The sequence below is a fragment of the Micropterus salmoides genome, unplaced genomic scaffold (assembly GCF_014851395.1).
Source record: "Micropterus salmoides isolate LMB-PRFRI ecotype aquatic unplaced genomic scaffold, ASM1485139v1 Ms_hic_scaffold_3, whole genome shotgun sequence".
NCBI lineage: Eukaryota > Metazoa > Chordata > Actinopteri > Centrarchiformes > Centrarchidae > Micropterus > Micropterus salmoides.
Window position 1 is genome coordinate 30,446,243 of NW_024042261.1, and position 25,670 is coordinate 30,471,912.

Sequence of the window (25,670 nt, forward strand, 5' to 3'; positions counted from 1 at the left end):
CAATACAAAATCAAATTATGCTATTCAAATCCAGTTTTTTAATGCAATTATTCAAACTGATCAATTCAAATTCATCTCTACTGACACAAAATTCAGTCCATAAAAATCTGCCACAATGACTATTTTCAATGTAGCATACTCACATCTAGTTTATCCGTTTACCATTTATCTAAAGCTAGGAGAATTTTTCAACCACAATCTAAGATACAGTGACCCAGAGGAAACACTGCTGTTGAATGCAGCTAATACTACATGACTGTTTACAACGAGGACCTGCAACTTTGAGATTTCACACTAACGTTTCACATTTGGAAGAGGAGCTAGATAACTTTGTTCGGCAGTGTTAGATACTTGTACAGCTCACATTTGTCCCCTTTAGTTTAATCATTTCTGACACACTGACAGTAACTACAGACAAATGGCTTGCAGATATATTTAGAATATGTTAAACACTATAGTTTAACCGCTCATTAACATTTGCGCTCTTCCAATGACAAACATGGCATTAGCTAGCTTTGTGGCAAATCTAATTTAGCAATGTGCAGCGATAACTGCTGTAAGGGATGTTAGAAAATATTTAGAAGTGATAAACTAGGGAGAAATGATAGGACCGTTCATTAAACTCTTTCAGAAATAAATTTACAAGTCTGTCAACAGCGTAGCCTCAATATAGAGCTCAATATAATATATTTAATATATAACCAGTTACACAGTATATTAGCAGTAAAATAGTCAAGCAGAAACACAAAGCCAAACAACACGTACAAAAATACTGCAGGTCAGACCAACTAATAGGTGTATAGACTTTTCAATTTTAACATGTCACAGGTGTACAATTAAATAAATAATGGCTAAATTCTGGTATTGTACGTGATTGGCCCACTGTCACACTGCCGTGGCTTACTGGGACACTTGAATAGAACAGAGCCAAAGCTGGTGTTATTAATAACAGCTGTGCTTTTTGTACTATGACAAGTGAAAATGCCTGCCGCAAAATAGATATTTAGCCCCAGTTCTCTATTATGACTGGACGAGTCACAAAACAACACCAAAACTAAACTGTTGCCTAATCAACACATCTTAGACTGGATACCAGCCACATTTTAGCACCATACGTTAATATGGTGGAAGAATACATGTTTGTTTGTTTTTTTCAAAACAATTAACAATGTTAATGTTATGATAATTATGTCTCCAGAATTCTGAACATATGAATGCTCGAGTCCATTTTACGTAGCCGTATATTGCACATTGTGATTTTTTAAAATACCTTCGGACAAAGATGCTACAACACAACAATAATTTTCTTAGCACTGGATTTGATTTAATAACAGCCCTCTGCCGCACTAATTTGGGTAGCAACAACATTTACCTAATCTTGACTCAATCCTGATACCACTACATTTGTAATCTCGCCCACACTTTTCAGTTTGTACACATTACATTTACTTCTAACAAGGCGTGGGCGTATAAAATGAAGGCAAGTACATTTGAGAAAATGATTCCTCTCAACATGCAGTGGCACAAAGCTTAATGATCTAATTGGATTGAATGAGGAACAGCAGATTTATTTTATGCCTTTCTAGCCTTTTTCATCATGAATGAGTAATAATGAGGGAGCAGGGAGTCTGCGTCATTATAGATGTACTTGCTGGCCTTCTTGTAAACATTTTGTTTATAACATCAAGTGTTTGACAGAACTGAATATCCAGTCTACATTTTTACATTAGCATACATGGCATGCTGAAAACACATCTCACATCATTAGGTCAACAAAACGTCACAAACAGATAGTGAGTGATTTCCCCCTTGCTCTATGACAGTCTTCACTGTGTTCCCTGCCCCAAGACAAAAGTCAAAACATATTAATTGAAATTAATGACAGTGATTACATTTTTTGTCAGGCTGTTGCCTAATTTTTCCCCCATTAGTTTGAATAAAATTTCTATCCCCACTGCCAGTTCTGCCTTCCTGCTAGGGCCAGGGCATGAGTGGCGCATTGTCGGGTTGGGGAAGATATCTATTAATAGTAATTCTACATAAAGAGAAGACAGGTTCATAAAACAATGACCTTAAGTCTAAGAGCACTATGCAAACCATGTTGTGATACTAAACCTCCCAGATTAATCATACAATGCCATCCTGTAAGCACAATTATTTTCTACCAGCTTCCAGAAAATAAAGAAAAGGAAGGTAAAATTCACTCTCAATATGAAATTTCTAACAAGCAGCTGCTAGAGCACTGATCACATTAGGTAAGAACATGACAGAGAAAAGTGGTGACTATATGTGCATCGCATTGGAGATACCAGCTATGACTATGAAGCTTAAAAGAATAGTTTATTTAAAACTCTTATTCAGAGTAGATCAAAATGCAGCAACATTGCTAAAGAAGTCTAAATGAGCAACAAGCATGAGCAGGCAACAGGACAACAGTCATTTTATCTACCATTTTATTAGATAGTAAACCTGGTGAACTCATTGCACAGGAAAACAGTGTGCACAAACAGCTATGGCAATTAAAGTAGGTCAAAAGTAAACCAGAAGTTGTTCTATAAACTATTATGGATATTTACAACAGACAGTTTGGCTAACTCTCCTTTGTTGTTTTCCATGGTCTGAGAAGCCCTGAATAGCGCTTACTAATTGCACAGTTATGGCGTATGTGCAAACACAGTGATGAAGTAAGCAATCTGTGCTGTTGATCTGTAGTAAGCTACACGATTCCTGTGCGAGTAGGAAGTGGTAATATTAATTTCTGCTCTCCTCTCGTGGTCTATAAATCTGATACTCTCACCCAGATGGTCAGATACACAGCTGCGGGAGATAGAGGAGTGTGAGTGGTATTTCTGTAATAGGTGTTGGTCACTTCTTTTTACCATTACTCTTTCACTGACTGCCTCAGCAGGCCCGTTTAGTAAATCAGTTGTTGAGAACATTACGAAAAATGACCCTGTTCCTAAACCTAGGCTAGTCCACATATCGTTTGTCTTCAGAGCACTGTGGGAACATAGCCAGGCTTCTCTCCACCTGGTACTGTTGTCACATTACCATTTATTGTAGTTTGGTGAGGTCATAATACATCCAATTGGATTTCCTCACTATTGCCTTGCTCACTTCAATCTCTGCTGCCCTGATTTGTGCACCTGTGTAATATTAGTAATGGAGGCTCTCTCTGCAGAGTGGTATGAGAATATAAAGGAACATTAATTTTCTGGGCAATGTCAGACATCATGCAGAGGAAGTGAAGTTGGTTGTTTCTGGATCACAAGACCATCAAAAGTAGTGCTCCACTCTCTAGAGATTGGATAACAATAAATAAAATTCTGTTGCAACCTTCCCCATACCACAGCTGGTCCACCTGGTGTTAATCCACTGACTACCCACAGTCAGCATACACCAGGCTGTGCAAGGATGGCTGAAAGTCAAAGTGAAAAACAGTTTGGTCACACCATAAATATACAAGGAACTTTACAAGACAATCCTACAAAATGTTGGTTATTTTCCATTTGTTCGGTCTTACATTGTCCCATGGTTTGACACCATAGCATTTAAGTGGTCATTTTGGGAATACACCTTTACAGTATGTAATTCTTTTCTGTAGCTTATTGAATCTCTAAGTTCTAAGTGAACGTTTGTATGTCGTGATGCAAATTGTGTTTTTCTAATATAAACAAATATAAAATATAATTGCTGAATTCTTTCATTTCATTTAATGCAACTAAACTTCAGAAAACTGCTGAAAATCTACATTTCACAATCTCAAAGAAAAATTACATAAAATGTTTTCATTAAATACGGTCATCCTAGAGCATGGTTAGCTCACTTGATAGAGTGCCGGCCCCAAGTACAAGGCTGAGTCCTTACTGCAGCGGCCCAGGTTTGAGTTCAGCCTGCAGCCCCTTTCTCCCTTCCTGTTTCTTATCACTATCCTGTCACTGAAAAATAAAGACAGAAATGCTCCAAACAATACCTTGAAAAAAAAAAGAAATAAAAACTAAAAAAAAGCAGTCATGCTATCGATGCATACGCTTATATTTGCACAACTGCATTATTAAGGTAACTGGTTCTCTACAGCCACCACTGAAGTAATGCTCAACCTAAAATCTTGTGCATATCCAACACAGTTACAGTATGTGTAAAAGTGTATAGTTGCAAAGCCTCGAGGACGGTAACAACACATCACAGGAATCAATTTATTTAGATTGCATTTTCATATGCATAATGTCAATTATTGAACTACTAGTCACTACAGTCGTGTTTTTAGTGGTCTTTAACTACAATTACTGTAGATGTATAACAAAGCTCAGCCATGTAGACTAATTTCTAATGAGTGAATAAGATGGTTTACATCTATGCATTCTGCATGCATACTGCCAGTGTGTTCTAGCTATATAAATAGTAACAGTAGGGAAAATATTGATAATTTAAACACTGCGTAGATGTAAATCGTATAAGCATGAAAATCATGATGTTAAATGTGATAATGAATGGCAATTTAAAGTCAATGAAAATTACTGCTGGTGAGAGAAATCCAATGACACTGCTGGCACACAAATAAAATGTTAAATAGCTATTCCCACCCAATATATTTCATAGCTAATGACAGGGCATACATAAACATATGTAAGCCCAGCAAAGATCTCCTAATTATGGAAAATATTAATCTTAGTCCTAAAACATGTCACAAAACTATAATTGAACAAGTAAGGTTACAATTCAGAGTAAGGCTGTGGAATGAATTGTTCAACTGTGCACAGATAGGGAGTCTATGGCCTAATTACACCAAGGGAGGTTACTGCCCTCCATTTCACCAGAGGCCAGTGATAGCTGCGATTTCATACTTTATCTGCTTTTACGCTCGGTTTAGATATTGCTGATTCATATTTGCACCAAACACATTAGAATCCAACCTTGAACACATTTTTTCCCATCATAAGTGAATCAAAAATTGGGCGGAAAATTAATGTTGTTTTTGAAAAGCTCTGGCAGAATGAAACATGTCTCCCTCATTCTGTCTGCAAATTTTCCATCTATCATAGGTTGTTGTCACATTGACAGCAAACATCTGGAAAATGAAATGATTGTGAATTTGTATGACCTATTTCATATGTACTGTTGCAATTTATGCACATGAATCGATTAAAGTGAGTGAAGCACTGGACATCTAAAGAGAAAATCTTTCATTATCCAATTTTTGAGTGGGTGCGATATCAATGTGAGAACATGGTTTTAAAAAGATGCATTTGATGAAATGTAAAGTAAAGAATGGGTAAGGCAGAACAAGAGCAATAGCAGAGTGGCAAGGAATCATTAAATAGATCACGGTGGTGACAGTGCCTCTTTGAAGACACACACATCCCACTGAGCGTGAGCCTCGAGTGCTAACAATGCCGATAGGCTGCAGGGAGCATTTCTCAGCCTTCTCACTGAGCACTAGCACTAAGATTAGAGGTTCCTTTAATCCGACAAAGGGGATTAAATGCTACAAGAGAGACGAGAGGACCGCTCCCACGGAGGGGCTGAGATGAATTATTAACACCTCTCCTCAAGACTAGTGATCTAAGTCTTTAAACCAAATATCACGGTTCTGAAACACTGGTGGCATGTCGTGCCAGCCAAACATTCCAGGGTGCACAGATAAATGTGATCTCTCTCAACACACTCCGCCACACAGAGAGGGCAAGGTGTGTGTAGAAAGTCTAGGGCTTTCAAAATAAAGCCCTAAACACTAAACGATAGCAGTAGAAGAAGTGTACTGAACACCCTAAAAAAGTATGAAAATGTTAATTAAAGTTTTCATTGTTTGACAGCTATACATTGGCTAGCACTAAAAAGTTAGACAAAACCATTCAGCGGACATGCTCAATAAAAACAGGTAAATTTCCTTTGAACATATTTTAGTTGCCACAGTGATTCATAACTGTAAAGACAAATATATACCAAAGGAAGAACATTATGTGCCAAGTCCAGTCCAGACAAGTCCAGACTTTTAATGCATCATGCTCTGGTACGAAACATCCAAATCCAAAAGTGTTTCAAGGCAAGGTCAGTCTGTGATGAGAATGTGACCTGAAAATGGCCATTAAATCTTCAACTCATTTAAATAAATAAATATACTGATACAGTGCAGCTCCACATCTTAAACCCAAACAGATGAATAAACATTACAAACATAAATCACAGAGTAGTTGCCAATCATCACTTACCCCCCTTGTTCCATCTGCCTTTAGTCCTTGCCTGATAGGTGAGTTCGGGACAGCCAGACAGCACCAAGAGAAAAAAAACAAGTTCAAACACAGAAAGAAATCCAGACTTTGCCCTGGAAAACATGTCCAAGAGTTTCTGGCAGTCAAGTCACTTTCACATGGCTGTGTTTCCTCCTAGAGCAGCGCGGCTGTGGCGCATGGTAACCCACGCGTGGGCTGTCATCATCAGTCACGCTGGTGTCAGCAGTGGGTCTCTAGTCCTACCATGCTTCTCTGTGATGCCCCGGCTGGGTGCTGGTCTTCACTGATGCTGGAGCTCCGAGTGAAGCCACATCTCTCCCCTTCTGTAAGCTCTGCCTCACCAGAGCGCACGGGAACCAAGCGGGAACACACAGCTTGCCACGCGACGGCACAGCTCAGCTTCGCTCGGCACAGTGCATAGGAACTCGCTTTCACTCAAGCTCTCACACACAACCTCACACACACTCCCTCTCTCTCTGTCTCTCTCACGCTCACTGCTGCCACCGCGGTTGATGTCGATGCTGCTGCTGGAGCTGCTGCTGAATTATTTCCTGCCTTCCTCATTCTCTGGGTTTCAGAGGGAATTCATTCCTCTGTGCTTTTGCTTGCAGCTTCACATCGTGGAGGAGACGAAAGGTGGTAACACAATCCACCTTCTGCCCTCTAGAAAGAATTCTTCAGGGGTGTGTTGGACTGAGGCTGTCTGGTAGTGTAAACCAACAAACAGGCAAGTAAGAATAACAGGTAGCAAAGGGGGCAGAGGAAAGACAAGGTGTAGAGATGCTCTTCATCAGTAACAAATGTGCATGGAGACTGCATCACCCTTGCCTAAGTATGGGGCTAGACTAGGGGCAATTGAGCAAGGAGAGAAAGAGAAAAGAGAGCAGGAAAAAGAGAGTTCAGAGGGAGACAGATCAGAAAGGAGCACTCTGGTGGGGAAATTGTAGGGTTCTCACCAATTGACCCATCCCCCTCTGCTGTGACAGCTCGTGGCAAAAGTGTACTAAATATTCCTGGACCAGTGCCAACATAGTCTAACAAAATTGGAGAAATGTGTTTATTTGGAACATGTATTTGAAACTTCCACATTTTAAAAATAACATCAGAGCATCTTAATCGGAATATTTATTTATATTGTAGGTTACCTGAGTAAGAATAGTCTACAATGTGATTTGATTGTTGCATTTTGAACTCAAACCAAAGGAAAATGTGTTAAAGGTCATGTTTGTGAACTATACAGCCTCTGCAATTAGAACTGCGGTACAAGCCAAACTAACTGACAGTTTAAATGGTGATGAAAGTATGCTTATCCACAAGCCCTGCAACAATGGTGGTATTTATTATCAATTAATCTGCCAATTAAAAGTATTCAAAAGTGAAAAAAAAAGCATTTCCCATAGCCCAAGGTGACATCTTCAAATTCCTTGTTTTCTGGCCAACAGTCCAAAACTCAAAAACATTACATTTAGAATTATATAAAACAGATTAAAGCAGCAGATATTCACATTTAAGGTGCTGGCATCAGAGAATCTTTGGCATTTTTGGCCCAAAAATGACTAACAATTAAGCAGTTGTCAGAATAGGTAATGATTCGGCTAATCGACTAATGGATCAATCAACTAATCATATCAAAAAAACTATCACATATCCAATCAAACGTATACGATTTTTATCACTGAAACAAACCTCTGTAGCTTGTCTTATAACACAAGCTCCTCACAGTCACTCCTGTGGCAGAGCTGCAGCAACCTGTTAGGGGCCACCACAAGAAAATGTTTGTTAAAAACTGTGTAACTTCTCCATTACACCAGAGCTGCGATAAACATGTTAAATTAAAACCACACATATTCCAAATGAAAACTAGACACAGCTGTGATTTTCTAAGACTCTGTTTTTTGTAAGGCCCACTCTTTATCAAGATACCAGCCATATTTCTCTGACAAAGCTCCAAGGTCGTTATACTCCCAAGTTCATAAAACAGGTACTTCACACGCAGGGAGTATGAACAGGCTGTCCTGTGCACACACTATGGCTTTAATGTCCTAATTACAGCTTCTGAGGAAACCCATGATCAAGTCCATGATTTTTTATACACAGTGCAAATTAATATCTGGAATCCACACATAATCTTCTCTCGTTTCCTACCTGCATCCCCCTTTTCCTTCACGCTATCTCGCTTTCCCTTCATAACAACCTGCAACGACACCAGGAACTATAATTAAGCTTTCTGCACATGAGGAAAGAGATGTGTATTTTCTCTAAGACACCAGCAGGAGCATCTGTTGGCAATACACATTTCCGATGACAGATAAACAAGCACAATGTTTGCTTCTCTCTGGGCTATTACACCATGGGTAAAGTACATCATTCTAAAGTATGACAGTCCCATGTTCACTGTAATACAATTACAGAGCAAATCTGCACCAAACAAGGTATATTTAAACCTAATGCTACAGTACATCATGCTGCATGTCTGCACCTCTAAGTAGGAGTTTTTCATCAATAGCCTTGAGCTTTGTGTGCTAAACAGTAATACTCAAAGATTATTCTTTCTTGCATATAAAGAGCCTGGTGTGGTACCTTGGGCTCCAAATTCAAATGAAGCTGCTAAGGCTAAGCACTAGGGCTGCAACTAATGACTATTTTCATAGTCAACTAATTTGTTAATTATTTATTTGATTAGTCGACTAGTCATGATTTTTGTCACCCTAACCCTAATTAAACCATTTAACTAATTAAATATCTTTCAAGTGAATTACTGACGTTACCATTAAGTGAACAAGGTTTACTATTCAGAATGAACACCAGTATCAACACCAGGGGGAATCCAGGGAAGAAAACAAGACAGCATAGGCTACTCCTATAATTCACTGATTTACACAAACTTTAAAACTTTAACTGTTTAACAAAGATTTTTGCTTTGGAACTATATAAAATAAAGGCAAATTAAAAGCAAGTACTAAAACCACAACTGTACACTAACAAAGTAATGTCTATTTAAAACAATATAAAGCAACAGTCCCCTTTCAATAGGCAATAACTCAGTGGAGATTGTTCTGTAGGCTACATCACAAGACAGATGTTCCTTGATGTACTTTAAATCATTACTCATAACTTTTTTAAAGCTGGGTCTCCGACATTGTAATCGTTGTGTTGGACAGATTTGTGCTGCGGTGTTTATGAGAGAGACGAGCAAGAGGATGTGCTGTGCGAATGCACTATGGCGCTGATCTGAATTAAGATTTTAAATAGGCCTACTTCTTTTAAAAACTAAAATCAGTATGTGGCGGGCCGCCACAAATAAATGAACGAATAGGAAACACTGCCTTTCCTCTATTGTTGCTGCTGCTGCAGTGGTCTGTGTAACTGGGACCAGAGGGCTCTGTGGGTGTGACTGGCACCAGCCTGCTGGCACCGCTAACCTCGCGGGCACTTGTGGAGCTTCTCAACCTCGAAAACGTTTGAGCACATTTTCGATTCGCCATCTACCTAGTTAAATTGCCAATATTCAAGTTCTACACAGTTATTTTTATAGACTAAATTGCAAAAAAAACTTTTAAACACAAAAGCCGTTCTGCTGTTGGCCTCTTTCTCCAGTTCTCTCCGCTTCTCACATGAATGCTTCTTCTTCGTAAGTAGTCTCACAGTCAAGTAGTCATGGCAGACAGTGGAAGCAATACTGCCCCCAGCACTTCCTGTAGTGCATTGCAGTTAGAAATAAACAGCCAGAAATGTTCCTAATATGAACATTGCTATCGCTCCCTTAAACGGCAATGATGCGTCAACAATGAAATTTCACGTCGACTAATTCTCATTGTCAACGTCGTTGATTACGTCGACTAATCATTGCAGCCCTACTAAGCACCGAATAGCTTAGATGCAAGAGGTTAGTGGAGGTATACATGGAGTATGTAGTACAGCTTGTGCAGTAAGTGGTCTACAGACACAGCTGTGCTCCTTCATAAGTCAGTGGTGTAGAGCCTAATAACAATTGCTGCTATAATGGCAGTAGTATTTTTGCAACTACTGCACAGTATTCATTTATACCTCAAAAGGTTAGGGTTACCAAACCAAAGATAATCTAAAAGCTAGTGTGCATCAGACTCCCTTTAATAAGTAGCTAATTGACAACCCCAAATTTGTAGCAGATATATTAATTATTTGGGAAAAGTTCTTAATACTAAGTTCAGAAACAGAAAAAGAGCACAGATGTTACAAAAACAAACTCTGTGTGTGTCTCATCAGTGCATAAAAGGGACAGACTTTGATGTCTCTGCCTCTTGTGTAAAATTAGTTCACACAGACATAAATCTGGTGAAGTGCAGCCGGAATTAGCATCCAGTGTCTTTGTCTAAGATCCCTTAGAGCCCATTACACTAACCATTCAAAGTTGTCTTTGCTTCAAAATTCTTTCTGCCTCTTTAACACACTAATAAAAAATAGAAGAGGGAAGTAGAAGCAATAATATGGATAAGATGGCAACCTGTGCAGTGTGTGATAGTCAAGACAGATGTACCTAGGTATTGTTGAGAAGGGTATTGTCACCAGAACAGTCGCTACTACTGTGAAAGGAGTAAAGCGGAGTACAGTGGAGTAAAGTGGAGTACATATGGGAACGAATACATCCATACTGGTAAGTCTGAAAGCTTATCACCCCCAGACAAGGGCCCCCTGGATAAATGTGGTCAAGCAGGAGAGGAGCCCAGCTTCAGCAGTGATGGGGTGCAGGACAGCGATAAGGATGAAGCTCTACTGGGCGAAATGGGGGAGCGAGGCAAGGGGCCCTGGGCTGAGAAACTCAGCCAACAGCAACGCTCATTCCAGCTCTCACTGGCTAAACCTCTTAAAAAATTTACACATAGGCATTCACCAAACTCAGCAAATATAGGTTATAGCATGCTTGTATTTGTGTGTCTTAAGTGCAACCGTGCATGTGTGCGATAGAAGACACACACACGCACATTTGCACTTCTTACAAGTGAACCTAGAAATGGAGAGTGGGTGAATGCAGAGTAGAAAGAGCTAAAGAGCACACACGGAGAGGAAGAAAATGTCTTCTTGATGTTTTTCTGACGCCAGCCTCTTGAAAACACACCATGAAATTTGCTTTTTCACAGGAAGTGACAGAGCGAGCACCATGAATTGATCCCTTGATGGAGATCTGGCTCTTTGTGTAGTCGTTTTCTCCTCTGCGCATCTGCCTGCCCAGATACTGGATAATCTACTCGCTCCCGGCATTCCTAATCCAACCATCCATCCCCATTCACTCCGCCCATGTGTGTCCCAGCACAGGACAAGGGTGTAGTTTGGAAGTCTATAATGGAATAGATGTGGTTGTTTGTCTCTCTTCAAATGATTGTTGTGCAGCAGCGAAATGATTATTTCTCCTGCATTGCTAATCCCTGGGTAATGATTAACGTTCTAATTATAATTTTCCAGAATCAGAGCCCAGAAACTTTCAACCAAAAAAAATCTGTGGTGGAACCTTTGTTTTATTAGCAGCTGAATGCTTTTCACTAAATATTTTAGTCACCAATATTGTTAAAGCAAATTTATCAAAGACAGGATACCCTGTTTTAATTTTAATTTTCACTAAAAATTAAGAGATTATGGTCAACAAAGCTACATACTTGAAAAGAGCTCTACTCCCAGTATAGCCCCATGTAACCAAATTTTAAATATCATTAAGCAGATTACATCTCTGTCAGCCATTTAAATTAGTAAACAAGCCAAACTATGAAATAGAAGTGCTTGTCCCTGGATGGTCTGTCAGATGACTGATCACTGTGAAAACTGGATATCATAATGGCTTGTAAAGCAATGTCCATTAAGAAATATACTGCCATTTTGCAATTCTTAAATACAAAATAGCATAAACAACTATCCCTTACAATGTAATGTTATATACTTATATATCAGTTAGAATTCAACAACAACTGTATTTGTAAAAAGCAAATGCATGAGCTCCCTTAAAACTAAATGTGGATGATCTAATTTTGTACACTAATCAAAAATGTACTTTGTTCTGCACCTCCATAACATGCTGTACTAAACAGTTCTTCAATCAAACCGCTGTTACAGGCATCCATATGTAAATGTTACATGTACCCATTCAGAAACAGGCTGGGCTTGTTATAATGTATATGAAAAGCAATTGAAATCAAAAGTGTGGTGTAAGCTGAAGGTGCAATTACATCAGGAATAAATTCCTTTACAATCAATCCTTATGCAGCATAAACTTGTGCACAGAATGTGTCTGTGAATGGTCCTGCAAGTCAAAGAACAGAAAGGTAATAAGAATCAGAATGAGTTAGTGATTGCTGTCATAAAATATGGCAGGGGCTTCTATTTACAACCTGTAATAAAACTGCCTCTGCTGCGATTTATGGAGATGCTTGCCCCACAGAGCTAAACCCTTTTTGCCAAGGGCATGTTAATAACCTCCTTAGTGCATTCTGAATGTATTGGCAGATGGACATTTTGTCTAATAGAGCATTGCAAACTAGAAAGCAGGCGCTTAAAAAAAGGCAACAGTGTCATGCTTGTACGGTATTCTGGTGGCAGCATGGCTTCAGCTTGAGGCTTTCCTCCACTCAAAGACCCATCCAAACTGCTACCGCGTGCTGAGCTTTTCTTTTGTCTCTGTACTCATCAATCCCTTGCCCCCCTTCACACCAACCAACTGACGATGGTAAAATCTTATCAGTTGGATCACACTCTCGAACGTTACGTAAAATATGTCTTTAATATTAATATGGTGTGACGAACATTACAAAGCCTGTGCATGTTTGTTACAGTCTGAACAAGTTGCTGTGTAGGCAAAGATAAAATGTTATAGTGTTTGTCAAAATTTAACTGACCTAACCTTTTCTAAACAAATTTTATATTAGCCTATAAATTATAGATTATATATTAAACTAAGTGAGGACAGAGATTTTCTTCAATGAATACTTTCACAGTACTCAAGATCTGATTTATAGTTTTACATTATTTCAGATACCAAAAATATTTTGTGTTATTTACTATGTAAATACTTATTGCACTGGATGTCTGAAGATTACCAATATTTTGGTGACAGAATATTCATATTCATAATAATTCATTAATACAGTACATGTAATAATGCAATATTTTAACTACTGTAGCAGTGCTGTAACCATTTCAAGGCCCTGCACAGCCACACAGGTGTTTTCAATTATTCTGGCTAATGAGACCATTGCTCAGGTTGGAGGTGGGCAGAGCTTAAGTGGGAATTGCTTGACATCATCTGACTATGTACCAATAAGAATGATAAAAGGTACCTTGCCCTAGCAACTTGCAACAAAGCTAAAAGAAGAGTAAGGGACATCAACACAGTCTGTATACTCCCACAGAGTCCTGAGTAGAGATCAAATCAGCCAAAATAAATGAAAACATCTCTATAAAAGTACCATAGGTATCCAAACCCTGACTACTGTGATCTTTCAGGTCATATAATAGTTTGTCGTAGAAAACTGTAAAATAATATTTTGCCATAATCACGTCTTTATCTCAGCAGCTCAGGAAAGGAAATAAGACCTAAATATCTTTAATCCTGTATACCAAACATGCATAGAAAGGCTATAAACTGGGGAGCGAGAGCGAGCTGGAAACACACACAGGGACCACAATGCTAACTAATGGGATAATAGGATTAGTATGATTGATTATACCAAATTGTAAAGGTGCATGATATTATTAGAATGTTTCTTAAATGCTTTTTCTTACTAGGGATCAAGAAAATACAACATAGCATAAGATGCATGCATTGCATTCATAGTTATAATCTGTGTTAGTGAACAATGTGTTTAAACATCGAGTTAAACCAATTAAAACACCACACCTACAGGATAACATAGAGAAAACGAGGCAGAAGTAACTTTATAATTCAGGGAAACTGCGGCAACCAGAGCAGATATGTGATGTAGACATTAACAGAAACCATTCGTATCCTACTTGAAGCCATTACAGCATGAACAATGTTTGTTTACCACATTCACTATGCACAGACTGTGCTACAACTGAAGTGCATTATGAAACTGTAACAAGAAGAATCAATTTATTGCTACTCAAGTCTCCATTAGTGGGGTCGAGGGAAGCAGTACATGGACAGTGCTCCTATCCTCATTTTGGCTGAGGAGTTTCCCCTGATTACTGGTCTCACTGGTGAAGGTCAACAGCTTTTTATGCCCTATATCACACACACACACACACACACACACACACACACACACACACACAAGAGGTTTCAAGAGTCCCAGCTCTCACCTCTCTTTCCCCCTCTCTCTGTGTCTCCCTCATATCCCAAAACACTATAAAATCTCAATTACACACCCAGCTGTGGTCTGCAGAACTAAATATGTGTTTTCTGACAGAGCACACAAACAGTAGAAATACTAGTTTGTAATAATTCATGTGACATACAAGGCAGTCTGTCACATTTTACAAACATTTTCCTGTCTCGCAAGACAGGAAACTGGAGGTTTTAGGTTGTGAAGGTGTTACTGCAGCTTTGATTTTTTAGTAACTTTAACGTTACTGTTCACATCACTTTACTCTGTTAAGCTGGCGGTTCGTTGCCAACGAATTTCATAAATGGATTTTTGGCGACTACGTCGATTAGTTGTTGCACCCCTACCTGTATGCAGGTAAAATTATACAACACAGGACATGTACCCATGCTACATATTATGAACTGGTGCATCAAAAAGAACCAAAATAGGTAATGTTACGGAAAAGTGAGAAATGGGTTGTACTTATCTGAAGTCTATGTGCCACTAGACATAAATCATTACCTTAGTTTAGCTCCAGGCTGTTGCACAGTCTCATTCATTTGAATACTGTACATTTGCAAACTACTAGACTGTTGGCCAATCGATCATCAGCTGTATACAGTCTGGAGCCTTGTTTGCTTTAAGAATACAAAGCAACTCCACTGGGGTTATTTATTATCAAACACAAAATAACTGTGGCAGAAATGCCAGAAGGTGGTCTGGGATCAGCAAAGGCAACTCTCATTATAAAAACACACACCCAAAGCATTGTGGGGGTGCTATTTAGTCAGATGGATGGAGTGAGGCACCAGGTCTCCCAGACTAACTTTTTGGTTTACAAAATGAGATCCCCAGCTTCAGGCAGAGGAGTTGGAGAGACTGCTGGTAGGTTGAAAGCTATACAGATCCATTACCCCATATCATCAGCAACAATCACATCATCTTCCAGACACTTCCAGGTAGTCTTGAGCCCCCTCAGGCTTTATTAGAGCTGCCAGCCCAGCATTCATACAGTCACCCAAGCCTATAGCTCATCCTTCCATTTCAGTAACACTTTTGATCACTGCAAATTGAATGAGTACAATAAGCCAAGTAAATATGAAATCTACCCCCTTATATCCAGTTCAAAATATGAGTACACAGAAATAACAGGAGAGAAATGCACTCAGACTGAAGTCAGGTGTTTCTATAATGATATTCTTTTCCTCCCACACTCTTGTTCCCTCTTCCAGAAAATAGGATCACTTTTCATATGGGGAACAAAATGTAGTCTACTACCCTTATTACTTATTCACACATACTGGGGGCATATTGAAATGTGTCTACTTTTCACACATTAGTTTGAGAGAAATTGTCTAATTGATAAATACCAGTAATTTTCTGTCCATATTTTGCTACTGAAATATGTTGATTGACTGTCAGGTAGCTCTTGTCCTGATAGACAATACTGACAACTTCCAATACTCAGCCAGTAAACTGACAGTGATGTATTTCAAACAGTGCATGAATTCTAATGTTTTTAGCATAAGGTATGACCCCAGTGGTAACACACTTTCCCACTATTTTTTAACTTTTGCATTGGCTACTTTAAATCAACAGCAAGCTTCCACACTGTCACAACAACTTCACGTCAACGTCGTCTCTTACTGCTGGAGAGGATGACAGTATACACAGAGTTAAGGTGCACAATACGGAATAGGGCTGCAACTACGGATTATCTCCATTATTTTCATCATTATTATTTTTTTGATTATTCAATCAATCATTTGGTCTATAAAATGTCAGCACAAAAGGTGGCATCTTAGTCGACCTGCTTGTGTTGTACAACCAAAAACCCCAAAACAGTAAATTTACACCAATACAAATCAGAGAAAATAAGGAAATCCTCACATTTCCTCACAGTAATCAAACTTATTGATGATTTTTCTGTTTATCGACTCCAGCACAAATACAGATCATACCCTCCTGCCAACCCCTTTTGCAATAGCAGCTCTTTCGACGTTTATTTACTTCACGAAGCTCTAATGCTCATATATAGTACAGGCCTTAGTAGTTCTCCAGCAGAATAGTTGTGGCTTCTCCATTTCTTGGAGAGCTCCCTCAAAGAGAAGAGCCTTTTCAGCCACATCAACATGCATAAAGGTCAATTCTTTGATGTCACTTTTTCTGAAATGCAGTAATAGATTTCAAATATTTCAGTTATTTATATGCCATTGAGCTACAATTGAGAATATGCAATACCATTACTACAGTGGAGGCACACTGTTTATTATGACCTGGTATTGGTGCCTGTGTAGCAGTGGCAAACAAATTCCTAACACATAATTCCTATTCAGATCGCTTCAACAGGAAGCAGGGAGGTCAAACTACTGACCTATAGAAACATTCCGGAGGGAATTCAAGGTTCAGCTCCAAAATACCCCCACCTGGGTCCCTTCACAGAGCAAGAGAGAGAGATGGAGAGGGATAGAGAGAAATACACCCACTGATGTGGGCCCATTGCTCTCGGGAGTAGTGTTGGGCATTAAATCTGCCTGCCGATGAGAAAGAGTGGCAGCCACTCAGCTAGGGGGCCTCAAAACACATTTTAAATTTTGTCGGGATGACATGTCTCGTCCACCTCTCAGACTGTGCTGACAGGGGTGACGGTTAGCCAGCTTTTATGAGTCCAACTTGAAGGTTGCAGAAAGTCGGTTGAAACTTACCTGCAAAGAGTGGAAGTGGGTTTTTACATTTGTGTGACATTTTTCAATGTTCTTTTTTGTTTTTTATTAAAAAGCTAATGTATACAAACATTTATAAACGTTATTTAAAACAAACAGCTATGACTTAGTCTATAAATTCTATTCACATTAAGAAACTGCCAGACACAAAGCTCACCACAGAGCATTTATCATCCAGACTGCAGTGATGATGCAAGGCTGAATATGAATGTTTTGAAGATAAATTGCGTGTCACCTGGTCATAGCTGGCTGCAAGCTGATACTCATTATGAGTCTGTGTTGTGTGTTTGTCCCTGTCCCCTGTCCTCGGCTTACTGTACAGAGATGTCAACAAGTTTCCACTGGTTGAAGACAACTACTGTTTGCCTTTCTCCTACAACATAATATCAATGTATTATGCTACACAGAGTGAGAGCAAGAATGAGTGAAAGGGGAGAGGTGGCGTGGGGGGTTCTGATAAAATACACATCTAATTCCAAGGACCAGTGTATGTATTGATTGTAATGATTGATTCTGTGAATCAATTTTGTATTAACAATTAATCTTCTCATGTGGCATCAGGCCAGAAAGACACAGAAACCTCTCTGTTAACAACAATGATTGAACTGCACCATCAGCTAACAGGGGAGGCATTCAGGAGGGGTCTTCAAGTGCCACAACTCTGGGTAGTCAGCTAGGAAGCAGACAGGTGTTCGGGACACCAGCCTTACCCAGAGTGGAGAGGTCACAGCAGTTAGAAAGATTAATGAAATCTAGTGGAAATGAGTACACTGTATCAGAGTGGAAAGATCATTACAGTGAGTCCAACCGTGCCAGCAAATCACCATTAACTGATCAGTGCTGAGACAGTTTTCTGCCACAGAAGAAAATCCCCCTTAACATTCCACACCAACCAAGATAGGATAGGATACGCCGTTAAAGTAAAACTCACACGCTTTACAACATGACATCATCAATATGTTTGAGGGTTTTCTGAGATAGTTTTGAAGTAGATATAGCCAAACTCCAAAAAGTGGTTCATCACAGCAGAAGTCAGTAAATATTCAGTTTTCACATGACATCACATTCCAAGGAAAAAGCTCCCTAGGGCAAAGAGACGTTATTTTCCACTGCCCACCAACCAGTAAGCAAGTGATACACTGTTACTTTTAGTTTGTTACTTTTGCCCAAAACTTGCGGTTTATGTTCATATTGTTCTTTTTCTTAAGTTGAAAGGTGATCCAAATAAAATTTGACTGCTTTTGTGGCGTCTCTGCGGGGGAGTTGCGGTGTGAGCCGCTATGTTGGTCTGTTGTTTTGCCCTCCAGGTCACTGCACATGTCACGTGACTGAAAACTATGAATTGGCTTGTAGATGTGTTCAGGATGGGACTCTTATCAACCATGTAAAGTTTGGTGCAGATATGAGCATGTACACCGGGGGTCAGCAAATAAGTCTGACATCGGGCCAATTTTTTTTCAAGCCGTTACGTGGTGGGATACTCAAGTGCACGTTTAGCTCAGTCAGTTCCGAGTACCAGACTCAGAGTTCCGTTCGATCCGTAGGACACTTTCACATGCTCGCAATAAAGCATGTGTTGCAGTGCTTGTGCATCCCGGCGTTTGATCCGCATTCATAAACCTATGGACACTAATTTACATTTCCCTGAAGAAATTCAGGTGAATCCAATCACATCTTTACTGACGTTTTTTTTGTCAAGTAAGCCAGAGACTCTTTTGAATGTCCTTCAGAATATTTCAAATACAAGCTCTCAAACTCAATATAAAAAATTGCTGCAAAAAATGTTCTCGCACTTTTATTTTGGAGGCACAATCACCTAAGATGAAGTGATTATGTGAGTAACTGTTGCTGAAAATTGCGATTCATTTGCAGAAAAAAGAAAAATAATTCCTTCAGTTCCAATAGGGATACGCACGTTTCGTGCTTGGGCCCTAATAATGCTGTACAGACAACAAAAAGTTCTAACAGAAAGTCTTGAAAGGAAAGGAACAGCTTCAGTTTGGGCACATTTGCAGGTGAATAATTTCAATATAATTTCCAATTTTGTATAGCTAACACTACATGTTAATTTATGCTTTTACATTGTGAATTAAAATACTATTAATAATACACTCGCAAAAATGCACACCCTAAAGTTTCATCTGTTTGCATCTGTTGCACTTTGACTTGAGTATAAGGTGAGTATAAGGTCAAAACTATGTGCTACATTGTAAGTAGACGTTTCTCAACCCACCACTTTTTCCAGTTGCCCCTCGCTACTCATGCTACAATTTAAAGGCCCCCTGTGGAGTTTTATTTTTATTTTTATTTATTTATTTATTTTAACCCCTGTGGAGTTTTTGACCACTAGTATCACTATGGGGTAATGTTTTTATGAGTGGGACCCCATTTGTCTGTATCATGCACATGCAAGAAGACAACTCAATTCAAATTTATTTATATAGCACCAAATCACAACAACAGTTATCTCAAGAAACTGGATTTTCACCCTCGAGGGCAGTGTTCATTTCCCGTGTGAAACAAAAAGTCAACATTGAGTGGTTTTTTTGTGTTACGTAGGTTGTGCAAGTTATGCAAGTAACGTTACTTAACTTACGTAAGTCACGTAAGTACTGTAGTTATTTTAACCCAAACCATGATGTTTTCCTAAATCTAACCAACTAGATTTATTGCCTAAACCTAACCAAGTAGAGTTTTGGTGCCTAAACCTAATCAAATTATGATGTTTCGCAACAGTAATAATGTGCCATTTCACATTTTGAAAGTCTAAAGCTGATGATGCACGGTGCAACTTTTGTAATGATGCTGGGCAATGTTGCCGTCAATGGTAATGAATAAAGATTACTACCGTAATCCCCTTCCTCCACCACTCTGCCACCCGCCCCGCCCGACCCGCCCGCCGCTATCCGTTTAAAACATAGTCAGACTTGCCACCAGCAATATTGCCCAGCAACATTACTCAAAAAGTTGCCCCCGTGTATAATCAGCTTTACCGGATGTTACAATACTAATTATTGACCAGACAATACTAACTTGACCGCACATAGCATATTTACTGTTGGTAACTTGACTGCAGAGCCCTACACATCAATAAAACAATGCTTAAGAAGTACCCAGGGTGTTAAAAAGCGCTTGAGTCTTAAAGAATACACACAATGTGTTTTGGTTTGTTCACAAAGCTATGTTTACATATAAGAAAACTGCACAGGCCATATTTAACTATGTTGACTGTAATTGTCGCAGAAAGTGGCATACCATATAGAACGGGATTTGAGAAGTACAGGAGAGAAAGTTACTTCTACCAACTAACAAAAAGTTAACATTGTTAACATACAATGTGTGCCATCATGTGACAACTGTGTTTGCCTGTCTAATATCACCTCATGATCTAACAATTTAAAGATCATTGTCTTACTCGCTTCTGCTGCATACTTTTAGATTCAGTATTTGTTTTTTTTCTGAGATAAAGTTATTTCTAACAAAAAGCACCCAAACAAAACACACAATACGGAAACGAAAGGTTGCTTTGGAAACCAAAAGCTAAAATGGATCAAGTTTTTCCTTCCATGTGTTCATTAAAAGAACTTTCCTTGAAGGTTAGCCAAATTATTAACGGAAATGTACTTGTGCATTGATGGACAGAGGCATAATATTTAACAATAGTACTTCCTTTGATTAATGAGACAACCAGATGTGATTAAGGTGCTTCTGATTGTGCTGTCAGTCTTCCAAATGGACAGGACCTCAGTGCTCTCCTCTCTGCCATTCCAGTCCAAATGGCTGGGTGTGGAGATGTGTCTCCGCATTTCCAGCACTCACTCATTTAAAAGACCCCTTTGCTCATCACTAAATCTTCCTTGGCTTGTCTGGAGATAGGGTTTCATACAGGACAGAAGTCCACTCAGGCTAGCCATCACCTTTACTGTCTCCATTGATACAGCATGCTATTAGCATTACCACCAGGCTACAAGCCAAGAAATCGAAGATGAGCTTGAGATACAGTGATAGCAGAGGTGGAACACTTTGACAAGTGCATCTTAGTGTTTAACTAATAGAATGAAGAGAATCATCATGTTTTGTTTTTTTTCATTTCTTTTGCATTAGTCTTCAGACATTTCCTATTCCCAGTACGATTTGTTATTCTCAAGTAATTTCAAGCTAATAATGAACTCTCAACTGTTTCAAATCCTTGCCACACAGATTAAATAAACCACAATAGATATGGTCTACAAAAATGTGTGGCACAAGTTCCATGAATGAAATCTGTTTACTTTATGACTATCAAATCAAATGTGCTTGAAAGGACATGCTTCAATTGAAAACGTTTCACAAATAATTCTTCTAGAATGAACGGGTACTGACAGGATGGTCAATTAATTTTCTCTCTCATGCATATGTGTGGTAAGAGTAAATAGCTAAACCACCTCATGTTTTTATTTTTGTGCCTTTCAAATATGTGTGTTTGTTGGAAAAAAAACAGAAATCTCAGCCCTATGATATAAATCTCTTATTACTGGATATTGTTTTTCCTAAATAAACTGAATGCTACTCACAGCAAAGTGCAGCACATTCAGTATTGGTGTATTGTACATATTGAGATACACTACCTACATTTTGCCCAAAGGATGTGTCAATGCATTTGGTTATGTTTTGCAATCATTTACATTGTAGTTAATATGTGTGTAAAAGATACTAGTAGTGTTCGTTTTATTGATTTTTTTATTGTGACTTATTACACAATGTTGCATCATTAATTATTCTCACTCTGTTGTTATTTGAACTTTAATACCCAAAGCAGATTTTGCTGATAAATGACATGTCCATATGTTGTTTGTTCACATACAAACTCTGCAGAAGAGCAATTAATCAAATGAAACTGAAAAAGCTAAGCTGATTAATTATTGTGACATTATGTTAGGTAAGAAAATCAAATGAAAAGCAATGAGACAAAATATGCTCCAATGGTAAGATGCAACAATACCAAATTCAATGTTATGAAAAATATCATGTACATACAGTCATATCTAACATTACACGTGGCAAATGTTTATTAGACTAATAAAAGGTAAGAACCTTTTAATCTATGATATTTCCACAGGTTTTTAAAAAGCATTTTATAGTATGAAAATAAGCCATTTACTATTGTGATGGGCATGATTACTCCGATCTTAACTGTACGCTCTGTTGTCCAAGATGAAAGAATATTGAGCAAGCCTGCTGTATTTTTTTTCTAAATTGACAAATACAGGGACACAAAAAAATCACAATGAAACTGAGACTGGGTGTTGCCCACCACATGAATGGCCATGACCTGGCTACTGACTCATTTTCTCATGACATGTTCTTGCCCACATCACTGCTTCCCTATAACAAACTGTACTGTAGATAAACAAATTAATGCACTGCCCATTGATTGATTGATTATTGTTTAGTAAACAATCCCCTCATCTCATTTGTGTCTAAACAGAAATGGATATGGAAAGGGATGGGATGAAAAAATTGTAAAACTAGAGATAAAAACCCTTGAAAAAGTGAGACTAGGAATATATTCTGGAATAAGGGGAACTAAGAATATAAACGAGCAGGCCTGCACAGTATGAGGAAAATCTGCAATGTGCGATCACATTGTTCAGTATTGCGATGACAATATGACTTGCGATAAATAAATATTGAAGTGTGCATATTAGCTGCATGGTTGTTTTTAAATTCACTACAGGATTAGAATATAAATAAATGTTGTTGCTAGAGCAGCAACATTAAAGTTTACAATAGCAAAGTCACCATTTACACTCAATAATATCTAAAACAAATCTAAAATTTTAAAATAAATCATATTCCTGACATCAAAATACTGAGTAAAGTTTAGAAAGAATGAGGAAGTCAGACATCAGCCTGTATCTGTCCTTCCTCCTGTCCTCTGTCCTCCTCCCTGCAGCTGCTATTATTCACTACCTGAAGGTAACGTTACCTTAGAGAGAGGAGCAGCTGGTTTGTCTCAGCCAGCAGCAGTTTACAACAATGAGTCTAGTTTTAAGGTATGTGGCAGACTAACTGACAGCTAGCATTCGTTTTAGCTTCTTTGTAACCTGTCGCTATTAGCCGAGCTAATGTGCTATGTAAAACATAGAGGTTGACTGACTGTGGACAGAGCAGATTTAAATATCACTTACTCGCCAAGTGTTTATTGCACATACTAGTAACTAGCGTAGCTGTCGTCAACCGGAGTAATCTTGGTTACACTGTCCGCACTGCTCTGCTCTGCGTGCGTGCGAGCGAGCGAGCGAAGGAGCCAACAGGACAGAGGCTGCAGCCTGATAATAAATACTATATCTGTAGCCCCGGGGCCTGTTTAATACCATGTTTCGGTGCCCATCCCTAAATAACAATAGTTTGCGTATCCATCGCGTTTCAGGCAGTCTTTTGTGATGTGTTTATTGCGCATGTTCATATCGCAATGACAATGAAAATATCATTAATCTGTCCACACTACAGACAAGACACATAAATACTGTAGGAGTACATGATATGTTGGAAAGACAAGTGCCTTAGCCAAGCACCCACTACACGATTAACCCTGTACTGGTGATAGAGGTCAGTGAGTCAGTGAGACGGTGACGGAGAGGAGAAAGAGTGACAGCAGAGGAGTAGAGGAGAGGGACAGAGGAAGTGTCAACGTTGCTTTAGAAGGCAAACAGAAACACAGGCTGACAGGTGAACCCGTGAGGATTGACCGGCCTACATCCAGCTGTCAGTGAGAGCTCATCTGGCACCAGCAGAGCTTATGTGTCAAACAGGAGAAAGGACAGGAGGATCCCTGCATATGGCCGCACATGTACAGCTGTGGCCCGGCCCCACACTAAGCAGCTTTAATGAGCAACATGTAACAACAACAGAGGACACAAGGACACAAGAGCGATTATCATCTCACACATGGTGGTGTTCAAGTGGTTGCTATGCCTGCCCAGTAAATCATTTTTGAGAATCAGTACTGCTTGAAATCTGTATACAATTCCAATTAACGGGATCTAACATTTTAATGGTCAATGGACATTTGGAAGGTCTGTAATCAAAAAATATTTATTTACATTTTTTAAATTAACGTATAGTTTTATGAAAGGTATATCAATGACAGGGGGAAAGGAAAATCTGGCAGTAAAACTGTAAATGATCTTTAGCTTAATTATTCTGACACGGTTACCAGGTTAAAAAAAGCAATGTTTGGGTCTGTGTACGTGTCCAAGTTTGCATGCTCATTACAGCTTTTATGTCCTGTCAAAATAGTAAGAAATATGTATGGAAAAAACTATTAGAAAAAGCTGTTTTTTTTTCATAAAGCTGTTAAGCCTCACACTTGACAGCTCCCGGCTGAGTGTGCACCTAAGACTTGCTGACTCTCAAATTAGGTTGTATATGCATTGGTGCTCACATACAGTAGCATTTCACTTCACTGTTCATTACTTCTGTACTGATCTGTATGTAATGAGTGATGAGTAGGGGTGGGGATCTTTCGGAATGTAACATTTTTATTCAGAACAGATTCTGGAATATAAAAAAACAGCTCTATTTTCTGGTGCACTGTGTGCCAAAACATTCATTCATGTATTTAGTCTACACAATAAAAAAACTGGCAGTTAAGATAACTGGTCTGGCTGAAGGTTAGTGGCTGACTAAACAAAGGAAAATGTGTGGGAGTGTGCAGCTCTTTTATTTGAAATTGTTGACTTGAGATTGAATAATCTGTAAACATTACAGTCTTGTGTTTATATAAAAACAGTTCACAATTTTGTGAACAACAAATGTGTAGCGTTGAGGCAAGAATGCACGAGAAAAAAATGCAAATTAATAAAAAACAAGGACTGTTCCATAAAGCTGTGTGATCTGAACAGACAATAACTTTGACCATCATGTCCAAAGAGAGGACCTCTTTGGACATGATGATGGTCACTGCTGTCAGTGGCTTCCCTAGAGCGATGCCAAGCCTAGTCTTCCATTTTAGTTCAATATTCAACTTCCAATATTAGCTTCAGCAATTTGCCTAATCCTTTCAAGCAGTCAGACCATAGACTGTATAAAAGAAGTGGATGTAGTCAACGTGATATTGCAAATTGGTTCATGGACTACCATTTTGAAGCCTTGGCGTTTTGGCTGACAAAAGGGTGGAGCTTTCTTGATTTGTAAGGTGGATCCGTAATTTATGTTAACTGAGATGCTAATTTTGGCTAATTTAAAACAGGCTCAAAACACAATGTACTTACCGGGGAAAAAAATGAACAACCGACTCCTCAGAGTGTCTTTTAGTACAACAATAAACAAGACATTTTTAGGATGTTAGAATTAACTTTCGTGAACTGAAAACATTCTTTGAAAGGGTCAAAGTTCTTAGACGATGAAACAGAAAGCAATCAAAAATAAGCTCACAGCTAGTT

General features: G+C 38.8%; 1 protein-coding gene across 9 annotated transcripts in view; it reads right to left on the bottom strand.

Annotated features, from left to right (window-relative positions):
- The window catches only part of robo2 (roundabout, axon guidance receptor, homolog 2 (Drosophila)), a 331,192-nt gene that overhangs the window by 266,413 nt on the left and 39,109 nt on the right, over nucleotides 1–25,670 (bottom strand). For 6 of the 9 annotated variants that reach the window (XM_038694184.1, XM_038694179.1, XM_038694182.1 and 3 more), the window contains exons 2-4: nucleotides 8,376–8,424; nucleotides 7,917–7,979; nucleotides 6,210–6,933 (exon numbers count right to left, since the gene is read on the bottom strand). The exons of 2 other annotated variants lie outside the window; for them this stretch is intronic. In XM_038694184.1, the coding sequence (XP_038550112.1) occupies nucleotides 6,210–6,333 (124 nt within the window). In that variant the 5' untranslated portion in view covers nucleotides 6,334–6,933; nucleotides 7,917–7,979; nucleotides 8,376–8,424. The remainder of the gene's footprint in view (nucleotides 1–6,209; nucleotides 6,934–7,916; nucleotides 7,980–8,375; nucleotides 8,425–25,670) is intronic. One more of the 9 variants, XM_038694176.1, reaches the window with a different exon arrangement.